Here is an 11,267-nt window from a genome sequence, read left to right on the forward strand (position 1 = left end):
ATGCCATTGTACTAGTGCCTATTACTCTCGCATTGTTTTTTTTTTTCCCCTTCTTGTGCACTAATCATATATTCTCAGATGAATGATAATGTTCTCTGTGCCACCATTACACCCTCTTTGATATTATTTTTCTTTTAATTTTTTTCATAAAAATGATTTTAAAAAAAATTAAGATTGATTAATGTTTAAAAAATTTATATTTGGTTGTCTCAAACATAAAAATTACTTATATAATTAACAATCAATGGAATGATCAAATACCATAAGTTCCCAACATATGATTTGGATCAAGACCATTCATATAACACTTTAATCATGGCGAGCATATCGTGTCACAGTTTCATTTATACTACAACATCCATGGTTTTGAAAAGATTCCATTTAAAAGGTAAGTATCAACCCTAATATTTTAAAACTTTAAATATTTGATTTGAATCATGGCTGTTGAATTAGAAACCTATGAGTTACATCACCAACACCATGATGAAGTCTTTAAAAGCATTTGATCTTGCATCTAACGATCAATAATTTTTTTTTAAAAATAAAAATAAAATTAAAATAATTAACCTATCATTTTCATTACTATTTTAAATTTTTGAAATTTGAATTCAAGGTTAAGTGGTTGGTTCGTGGTTGGCTACTTGGTTGAAAGCGATTCCGATTACGATGAAAGAAGCCATCTTCGGCGATTTCTAACGGTCGGAAATTGAAGTAAACGGATAACTAACGGCGTTACATTCTGACAAAAGCAGCAGTTCTTTTTAGTAATTTAAACCGCTTTAATTTTTCTGTATTGTGGTTTCTCTGTTGTTCACGTACAACGGATGAAGAGTTATATCACTCGTCTCACCACTTCTTCTTCTTCTTCTTCTCTTCTTGGAAGCAAAAAAGAAGTTAAATTCTTCGGTTCTCAGCTCGAAATCATTACCTTCGATTTAGGAATCTGTTACTCCACAGATTCATACTTTTTTTTTTGGAATTTTTCCCCCACATTTTGGTGGTTTCTTCGATCTGCCGGCCTTAGAGATTTACTGTAAGTTTTTTAGCTCTCGATTTCTCTCTCATTTGCTTTCTTCGTGTTGTCCTTTCAAAGCCTTTCGGTCCTTCAACTTTACTGCAATTTTAATTGTTTTTTTTTTTCGCCCGTTCTGGAATTGATAGATTTAAGTTCTAATTGTAGTTAAGATGCACTTCTTTTACTGCAATTTTCTGTATTATTGATCTTTCTTTGGCTCTTCGTTAAATCTACTGAATCTCTCCGCGATTAACTTCTCAGATTAATTTTTCTTCTTTTCAGAAGGGAAATTTTTGTTTTTGTTTGATCCGAAATGTGTTTGTCGATCTCGCAAGCATCGATTTCGAGATTTTGGGAAAAAATTATTTCTTGAGCCACATTGGGATTTATTGGTAGGGTTTTCGATGTTTAGATTTTGAGAAATATGAGTTCATACTTCTGGTTGTTCTGCATTTCGTATTATTTGAATTGAAATTCAATGTGACTTCTTTGTGCATCTCCTCATCGGTTCCTGTTGCAGGACACTTCGAGATTTGTCTGAGGAGCTTAGCTATGGACACTGCCCAATCACAGCAACTGAGGAGAGGGGGATTGGTCTCCCTTTCTCCCTCACAGACTCCAAGATCAAGCGACAAGGCAGTAAGAGATCTGCGATCGGATGGGAGTTCCAATCATAAGCATGATAAAGATAAAGGGGTGAATGTCCAGGTTCTTCTGCGTTGCAGGTTAGTGTCATCTTCCTTCTTTTTTTTTTCAACAACTGGAGTAATTTTTTATGATGTTGAATGAAGAATGCACTTCATTTGTTGTAGACCTTTAAGCGATGACGAGATGAGGGTCAACACACCCATAGTGATTTCATGCAATGAGCATAGACGAGAAGTATCTGCGGTTCAGAACATAGCCAACAAGCAGATTGATAGGACCTTTGCGTTTGACAAGGTTTTCTGCAGATCCTTTTATTCAGTCTTTTGGCATTTTTTCCTGGGCTACGTTACCAAACCTGCCCCTGTTCAAGCATGGATTGAAGTGTCAATAACTCTGTGTATTGTGTAGGTCTTTGGCCCGACATCCCAACAGAAGGACTTGTACGAACAAGCTGTCTCTCCAATTGTTAATGAAGTTCTTGAGGGTTATAACTGCACTATCTTTGCTTATGGTCAGACGGGCACAGGGAAAACATATACAATGGAAGGAGGGGGAAAGAAAGCGAAGGTCTTATGTCAAATTCTTTTTCCCATGCGTGAAGTTTCTGTGTAATCTCCCCCCCTCCCCTTTTTTTTCTTCTGTATGACTCTGACTTCACTTTTTTTTTCTGCAGAATGGGGAATTCCCAAGTGATGCAGGTGTTATCCCTAGAGCTGTTCGGGAAATATTTGACATTCTTGAAGCGCAGAATGCCGAGTACAGCATGAAGGTTACATTTCTAGAACTCTACAATGAAGAAATAACAGATCTTTTGGCCCTAGAAGAATGTTCTAAGTTTATAGATGACAAGTCAAAAAAGCCAATAGCCCTCATGGAAGACGGAAAAGGAGGTGTTTTTGTGAGAGGCCTGGAAGAAGAGATAGTCTGCACTGCAAGTGAAATATATAAAATCTTGGAGAAAGGGTCTGCTAAAAGGCGAACTGCAGAGACACTTCTCAACAAACAAAGCAGTCGTTCTCATTCAATATTTTCCATCACAATTCACATTAAGGAGTGCACACCCGAGGGAGAGGAGCTGATCAAATGTGGAAAGCTTAATCTTGTTGACCTTGCTGGTTCTGAGAACATATCACGTTCCGGCGCAAGAGAGGTATAGTACCAGTACAATGTGTTATGCTTGCATGTCAGATACATGGAATTGTGGTATCCCGAGGTTCCTATATTTTTGCAAACCAACATACATATGAACCCAAGAACTGGTTTGTGCTCGTACTGTTGCAATGCCTCTTGTATAGTTGATACAACAACTTCTCTAGAATCTTATTTGTAGGCTATAGCACTTTGAGCTTCCTCATCGAAAGGGTTAAAAGTACATATTCTTGATATGACTGTACAGCATTTGTTTCTTTAGGGAAGAGCAAGGGAAGCGGGAGAGATCAATAAAAGCTTGCTCACACTTGGTCGTGTTATTAATGCACTCGTTGAACACTCTGGTCATATTCCATACAGGTATTGGTTGTGATTTCAACTTAACAATTTCATACTTACATCTGGAAATTGCTACTGATGGTATTGCCTGGTCTATCAGGGATAGTAAATTAACAAGACTATTGAGGGATTCCTTGGGAGGGAAAACCAAGACATGTATAATTGCGACAATATCTCCTTCCATCCACTGCTTGGAAGAGACACTCAGTACTTTAGATTATGCACACCGTGCGAAAAATATCAAGAATAAACCAGAGGTCAGTAATTTGGTCATTGTTGTTGGTGCAATCTTTTCTACTGTATCATTGCAGTTGAGCTGTGTCCACCTGGACCTCTGATCCTAATAGATACACTATGTTACTGTTTCCAGGTCAATCAGAAGATGATGAAATCCGCAATGATCAAGGATTTGTATAATGAAATTGACCGTCTCAAGCAAGGTTGTTTAGTGGTTCCTAATTCATTTGCTTGATCATGGTTGAATGAAAGGTCCTTTAAATGAAGCTCCTCCCAAATTTAACTTATGATCATATAATTATTTATTTTGTTTTCCATCTCCTACCAGAGGTATATGCTACAAGGGAAAAGAATGGTATCTATATACCAAGAGACCGTTTCCTGCAAGAAGAAGCCGAAAAGAAGGTCCAGCTTTAGCTTTTAATCGAGATACAAATCTCTTGTTCCATAAAGACTGCAATGGGGATATTTTTATTAAATTAGGCAACTTATTTCTATTTAATCTATCTTTTTCCAGGCTATGGCGGAGAAAATAGAGCGCTTGGAACTCGATTCAGAATCCAAGGACAAGGTATGCGATAATGGTCTTCTCTAGATTATTCTGTTTCTTAAGGTCTATCAGATTGGTGTTTATTGAGTCCGGACTTGTAAAAATATGTGTGAGCAGCAACTGTCGGAGCTTCAGGAGCTTTACAATTCTCAGCTACAGTTAACCATGGAGTTAAGTGAAAAACTTGAGAAGACCCAGGTAATGCTCCAGCCATTAAAGCTTTTTGAACTACTCAACATCCTTTTTCTGCTTTTTTTATGCCAAGTAAATTGAACCACACCCGATTGTGTTTCACTGCAGAAAAAACTTGAAGACACTGAACATGCATTATTTGATCTAGAAGAAAGATACCGACAGGCAAATGCAACAATTAAGGAAAAGGAATATCTCATCTCTAATCTCCTCAGATCGGGTAAGCAAACTGCCATTTTGTTCCCTTCCCTATACACCTGTAATCGCTTTTGGAACCCTTATGTCACTTTGACATTTCATGTTCTTTTTCACTCAAAACCACTGTTTTGGACCAGCTTTTTCAATTATATATTTTTTTAATTTTAATACTTCCTTGTGTTCATAGCAGCAGTAATAAATTTGCTATCTGTCAGAAACACTAGGTGAGGGTTTCAGTTTCATAAAATTATATAGGTCAGATATACATTCTGAGGGTTACAGTGTCCGGGTGCCATGTGTGAACATATAGTTTGAACTTTGAACCAATATCTCTTAATTTAAATATATCTCTTGTATATTTTTTGGTTCACTTTTCAGAAAAAGCACTTATCGAGCAGGCAATTGAGCTTCGATCAGAGCTAGAGAATGCAGCATCAGATGTGTTTGGCTTGTTTGCGAAAATTGGTTCGTTCCATATATTTCTTCATGCAAAGCACAAGTTGTAATGTTTTCACTCAATTTATCTTTGATTTGTTTGCAGAGCGCAAAGACAAAATAGAGGAGGGAAATAGAATTCTTATTCAGAAATTTCAGTCTCAAATAACTCAGCAGCTTGAGGTCTTACATAAGACCGTTGCAGCTTCTGTGACACAGCAAGAGCAGCAACTGAAAGAAATGGAGGAAGACATGCAATCCTTTGTCTCCACAAAAGTTGAGGTAATGCAAAATTTTCTGATGTAAGAGCACGGTCTTTGTAACTTAATTGTCTTCTTGAAATTAATTGTCATATCTTCTTGTGTATTCATAGGCTACTGAAGAACTTCGAGCACGGGTGGGGAAGCTGAAAGCTATGTTTGGTTCTGGAATCAAAGCTTTAGATGATTTAGCAGGGGAGCTTAATGGAAATTCTCAGTCAACCTTTGGAAATCTAAATTCAGAAGTTTGCAAGCACTCGTCTGCACTTGAGGATGTAAGAATTGATTCGTTGTTTGTATCTTCTTCCTATTTATCTCCTGTGTTGTTGTTTGACCTTTTTCTGCCATAACACAGCTTCTCAAAGGAATTGCTTCAGAGGCCGATGCAATACTTAATGAACTGCAAAGTAGCCTCTCTAGTCAAGAAGAGAAGCTAGCTGCATTTGCTCAACAGCAGCGTGAGGTTTGGAACTGGAAGTTTTTATGTCTTATAAACTGCAATTAAGAGAAATTGAAGTTAGCAACAGCATCAATTGCTTTTTTATGACTCTGAATATAGGGCCAATCCAGAGCGATGGAGACCACAAGATCTATTTCTAAAATTACAGTGAACTTCTTCAAGACATTAGACATCCATGCATCCAAATTCACCAAAATTGTGGAAGAAGCACAAGTGGACCATGACCAGAAATTGTGTGAACTTGAAAAGAAATTTGAGGTGGTTCCACTTTCCACTTCAGTCCTTTCTGAATCCATTGGAATTATCCTCCTTCCCTATCTAAATCGGTTACTTCATGCAGGAGTGTGCTGCTAATGAAGAAAGGGAACTGCTAGCAAAAGTGGCAGAGCTGCTAGCAAGTTCAAGTGCTAGAAATAAAAAGCTGGTACGCATCCTGTTTCGTTATGATCGATGGATATTACTTTTCTGATTTGGCCTTGGGTGTTCTACAAATTTTGCATAGTCAGGACTCTTGAATAAATTCTTTGTATGCTGTCCAAGAAAAAAATGGGAACAAGATAGGATATGAAAATAACGAACAAGTGGAATAGATAACTTTGCTTTTCACCCTTTCATGGTTATCAATGTTTTCTAATGTAATTTTTCTCTCCCTTTTATTGTGAATGTTTATTCCTGGATAAATTTCAAAGATGTGTTTCCTAGAATTGATCCGTTTTGCTTCAGAAATGCTTCCATTTTTCTCTGAAATGTCTGGCAAAAAGCAGCAGCCAATACTGTGAACAACGAACTTACAGCATACACTTTTCTTCAAAGAAAATGGCTGGTTATTTATTGTTTTGCATATGCTTCTATTCTTTAGGTTCAAGCAGCAGTGGATGACCTACGGGAGAGTGCTGCTAGCAGAACCAGTAAGCTACAACGAGAAATGTCAACGATGCAAGATTTCACCTCATCTGTCCAAAATGAATGGACTACTTTCATGGGAAAAACTGAAAGCCACTATCTTGAGGATACAGTTGCAGTGGAAACCGGAAAGGCTGACTTGCAAAAGGGTCTTCAACACTGGTATGGAAGCCTCTACTGATGACTAGTCCTTTTTGTGATGTTTAGATTAGATTATCAAGTAAATTGGAAAAACTGTCATGACTTCTATTTCCTGGACTTTTTCCTGATAAATATGTCCAGTATGACAAAGGCAAGAATGGATTCCCAACAATGGAGAACTGCCCAAGATTCCCTGCTTTGTCTGGAAAAAGACAATGTAGCTTCTGTGGATTCAATTGTCAGGTAAATTATTGGCTGTAAAGATGATATTTATTTAGTTTGGGGGGCAGTCTAATTTACTTCCTGTTTTTTTCTGATTTGTCAGGGGTGGGATGGAAGCCAACCAGATGCTCCGTGCTCAGTTGTCTTCTGCTGCCTCATCTGCTCTTGAAGACGTAGATGTTGCGAACAAGAGCCTACTTTCCTCCATTGAAAGTATGTTTTTATTTCGGATGGATACCCATTAGATTCACTTCCTGGTTTATCTTTGAAGTTTTATTCAAACAATGCTTTATTGCAGATTCCTTGAAACTCGACCATGATGCATGTGGAAATATCGATTCCATGATTGTTCCCTGCTGTGGGGATCTGAGGGAGTTGAGGAGTGGTCACTATCATAAGATTGTGGAGATAACAGAAAATGCAGGAAAATGTCTGGTGGAGGAATACACGGTATGCATATTAATGTGTTTGGTTATGGTTGCACTATGGACTTCTGTTCCGTCCTTGTTTTGTCAGTGTTTCTAAGTTTTAAGACTCATTCCTTATCCATCCCTTTTGTGGCAACCAGGTGGATGAACCATCTTGTTCAACACCAAGAAAGAGGTCATTCAATTTGCCGAGCATGTCATCCATTGAAGAACTCAGAACTCCAGCTTTTGAGGAGTTACTGAAGTCATTCTGGGACCTTAGGTCCTCCAGGCAAGCAAATGGAGATGTAAAACACATACAAGTGGCATATGAGGCAGCTCAGTCAAGAGACTCCAGACATCCTCTCACTGCTATAAATTAAAGCAGTGAGGTGAGAACAGACAGATAACAGGATATATATATACAGTTAGAGCATGTACAGATTACGAGAAAATCCAGGCTTCTTCACTGAACAGCTGGTCTCTATCAGTTAAATCATACTGAAAAGACCTCCATTCACGTAGTCTGTCGATGGAGGCCCAAAAGAGAGGGGAGAGGAAGGGGGCTGGTACATAATACATATATATATATATATATATGTTGCAGGTGAAGTTTGCATTTTTGTCCTTGGGGGAGTTTCAATTCTTTGAAATCCTTTGCTTTTTTATGAGTGCCAGTAGGATTCAACAATAAGGATTTCAGTTTTTTTTTTTAGGGATTCTATATTCTTTATCAAATCTCATTGTTTAAGATTCTATTACAGAATTGGTCGGCTGATAGCATCAATGCATCTGCTCCCATGGTAAATATTAATTTGGTGCATGGTTTAAAGTATCTCCGATACTAATATGATACCCTCTGGTACATATCTTAAATTTAGCTAACCAATACAGTGATCGACACCGTTATTTTAATCCTTGATCTTTAGCATATGGTAAGATATCCACTGGTACGTATTTTAAATTTAACCAATCGATACGGTGATCGATACCAATACTTTAATCCTTGCTTTGTTGCACATTTTTTATACACTTATCCAAATATTTTATAGTTTATGTAAACCCTATAGGCCACCATCTAGTTTTTTTTTTTTTTTTTTTCAGTGGAGAGAGAATGTTTCCTAGGTGTGTAGACCTATGCTAGTGCCAAAGTCAGTTCAAACGCATGCCCAGGCATCAAACAAGTGGTGGGGTTAGTGTGATCATTCCACCTCTCCTGTGTCACATGACTTGTTTCTATTCTTCTCTCTTTTCTCTTTTCTCTTTTTTCTTTTCCTTTCTTTGGGATAGAGAAAGCTGGGTGTGGTGGGGGCGTGGAGGTAAAAGGCTGTTTTCAAGTCTTGACTACAGCCAACCAAAGACTTTATACCAGATGAGATCTATCTGCTTCTATTGTATTATTATTATTATTATTATTATTATTATTATTTATTTAATTATTGAATAACTAACTTTTAGATTGGTAGAGTAATAATGTGAAAATTCTAACGATTGAATAGATGTTCGAACGTGCAGGTTGGCCGTTTATTAAATCTTGCTGATTTCAATCTTATGGGATCTAAGCCATCTGAGTCCGAGCAATTCATGTGTATCGGCAGATTCTGATTGTTTAAAAAATAAAAATTGAATCGGCTGGAATCGATTCCGGTTAATCAGGAGTGGCCAATTCTAGGGTTTTTGCCTTTTTGGAATTACATTGTTGGGTCTTCAGATTTGAGGGTTGATCCTAGGGTTTTTGCTACCTATGCAGGTCAATTTCCGATATGAATTGGCCCCACCCCATTCTGAGTTTAAAATCATTGAACTTTGCGTAAATGGCATTGGAACTATCACTAAAAGCTTCATTAGAGCCATAAGAAATCCTTGGTATTGCTCCTGAGCCATCACCCTAATGCGTATTAACAGACTGTATAGCATCAGGAGTGTTAGTTATTCTGGCGCCATGCTTAGATGATTAACCAAAATATTTTGTAATGATTTAAAAAGCTCCATAAGATTTGGGAGAAAGAACGCTGTCTGATACCATGAATCCTCCGTCCAAACTAGAGCATGGATTACCACCATTTCCCCTCCATCCCTCGGAAATTGAAAATCCCATCCATATAGATACCTTTATAGATACCTTTGTGTGCGTTCTCATGTCCCCGACCACCCCCACCCCCACCAAACAAAAAAAAAAAAAAAAACTGGTGCAAGGAATACCCGCCTAGGCAACAATCTTTTTCCTATTAAGACTTTTTTAGAAGCTGGTGTTTCCTCACACCTCTGTAACTGCCAAGATTCAAGCAGCCTGGCAACAATCCTTCCCCTCACCCCCCCCCCCCCCCCCACATTTGATAAATAGAGGAAGGTTTCTCTGTCCAAAAGCATAATCCTACACCAGAATTTGATCAATAGGAATACAAGGAGAAGCATCAACATGGCAGGCATTTTCACCTTTCATGAGGGCAGTGCAGTTATTTCAACCCTCCACCCACCAACGTCTAGGCACAACTGCCATGCTCCCGTATAAAGGTTCTAAAACTCAGGCTCAGTCAAGGCCAATACCATTTTGATACCAATGCCAGCTTGGCAAACATGAAAACTACAACTTAACCTGTCCACAAAATTTGAACCCATCCAACCTGCAAATAATTGACCCTTTAAGGAGGCTTTGTCATTGAACGAAGACGACAATCTTTCTTTCTTATTTTTGAAAGATTTTATGAACCTTATCAATCAGACTGCTTTTTGTGTTGCCGTTTAAAACATTGACCTCACAACCTAGACAAGGAGACAAGACGAGAGCCAGATCGAGTCAGGTCTCAAAAACACTAGTTGAAGCCACTATTAGTTTACTACCTGGGTAAAGGAAGGAGGACTCTCCCTTTACTTTTAAGGTGATAGGTATTCTGGCTTACAGAGACCATGTATCTTCATATGATATGCAACCCTACGAATGTACAAGGATTATGTAGTAATTCTAATTGTTGGGTATTTAGGCAGAGATCTAGATCATTATCGACAAGGAAAAGAACACCCCTGGTCGTGCGACCCCCTTGCTGGGGGTGCACATGGGCATTAACAGGGGGTGGATTTCTTGGGTTTCACAATGGTGGGGGCATCATTTCGCTGTCCTCTATGTCGGGTAGGGGACACGTAACCAGGAAGCGTTCATTTCCCTATTATTAATTTACCTACTGAATATAGTGCTTGTGACTACATTGGCGAGAAATTTCCGTTCGAGCATTAACAACAATGCCAGGGCAGGTGAAGTTGGCTCCCTCTGGCTTCTAATAGAGAAGAAATCCAAATGGGGTAGCCTGTCGAGACTTGGGACTCTAGTAGTGCAGAGAGATCTATTTGAGTTTGAGCTATCCTCTGTCAAGTAGGAAATTCCACCAAGTCCATGCAAGCAAACAAAAATGTTTCTGAGCAGCTAACCAACCCTGAAGATCCCTTCTTTCCATACAGAGAACTTCAGTAAGCAAACTGCAATCTAAACAAAGAACCATGAGAACCAAAATAAGTTTAGTTGCCATGCCTGAGACCTAATTGCGGTTTTGAAGATCTAAAGTCTTATTATATAGGAAAGAAGGCAAACCACCCAACGAGATAGAAGAAAATGATGACAATTAAAAACCCCAATGACCAATGCCTCTACCTGTCACACATGGACGGCTGGAGCTCGCCTTTTGGGAAGTAGCCTAATATTGTGCAAGTTTCAGATGCACACATTCAAGAGTGGACATGTTCACTTTCAACCTCCTGGATATGCTACAATAGAAGAGTTTCACCTCACCATTGAATACACAATCTGCAAGACATGGAAATTAACTGATTATGTAGAACGAACAACACTATAAAGTGAACTGGAGCATTTTATTACCAAGCATGTCAGTCAGACCTATCATTAGGACTCTGAATGGCCCTCCCAAACTTCAAAAAGAAAGCAAAGCCAGATCAACAGACAAATTGCTGCAAGGTCTCAAGAAGTCTCAAAGTGGCACACCCAAGTCTATCTCCCCCCTCCCCAACCAAAAAAAAATTGGCCCCCTGCAAAGCCAAATCAACAGACACAAATCGCTGCAAGGTCTCAAGAAGTCTCCAAGTGGCACACCTAGTCTATCTC

The 11,267-nt window shown here is 38.6% G+C and overlaps 2 protein-coding genes across 6 annotated transcripts in view; one reads left to right on the plus strand and one right to left on the minus strand.

Moving 5' to 3' along the window:
* The first annotated feature begins 787 nt into the window (after window positions 1-787).
* On the plus strand, window positions 788-7,991 carry LOC122063293 (kinesin-like protein KIN-5D). Of its 2 annotated transcripts, none has more exons than XM_042627009.1 (23): window positions 788-1,033; window positions 1,536-1,740; window positions 1,828-1,957; window positions 2,072-2,230; window positions 2,337-2,813; window positions 3,075-3,172; window positions 3,252-3,408; window positions 3,522-3,591; window positions 3,717-3,793; window positions 3,906-3,959; window positions 4,056-4,136; window positions 4,239-4,350; window positions 4,707-4,793; window positions 4,870-5,045; window positions 5,137-5,298; window positions 5,379-5,486; window positions 5,583-5,741; window positions 5,824-5,907; window positions 6,343-6,548; window positions 6,669-6,770; window positions 6,853-6,962; window positions 7,048-7,199; window positions 7,318-7,991. In XM_042627009.1, exons 2-23 carry the CDS (start codon window positions 1,568-1,570, stop codon window positions 7,537-7,539), a joined length of 3,156 nt encoding a protein of 1,051 aa, XP_042482943.1. In that variant the 5' UTR covers window positions 788-1,033; window positions 1,536-1,567; the 3' UTR covers window positions 7,540-7,991. The 2 variants fall into 2 exon arrangements, with proteins under 2 accessions (XP_042482943.1, XP_042482944.1); XM_042627010.1 differs by lacking the exon at window positions 788-1,033 and adding an exon at window positions 1,291-1,407.
* A 2,304-nt stretch (window positions 7,992-10,295) lies between these two features.
* Window positions 10,296-11,267, minus strand: part of LOC122063290 — a 14,086-nt gene continuing 13,114 nt past the window's right edge. For 2 of the 4 annotated variants that reach the window (XM_042627000.1, XM_042627004.1), the window contains 2 exons: window positions 10,800-10,952; window positions 10,296-10,634 (listed from right to left, as the gene is read on the minus strand). The gene's annotated coding sequence lies outside the window, so the exon portion shown is untranslated. Of the gene's footprint in view, window positions 10,635-10,745; window positions 10,953-11,267 lie in introns of those variants that run through there. The other 2 variants (XM_042627002.1, XM_042627001.1) reach the window with 2 other exon arrangements.

This window comes from Macadamia integrifolia, unplaced genomic scaffold (genome assembly GCF_013358625.1).
Source record: "Macadamia integrifolia cultivar HAES 741 unplaced genomic scaffold, SCU_Mint_v3 scaffold1283, whole genome shotgun sequence".
Lineage (NCBI taxonomy): Eukaryota > Viridiplantae > Streptophyta > Magnoliopsida > Proteales > Proteaceae > Macadamia > Macadamia integrifolia.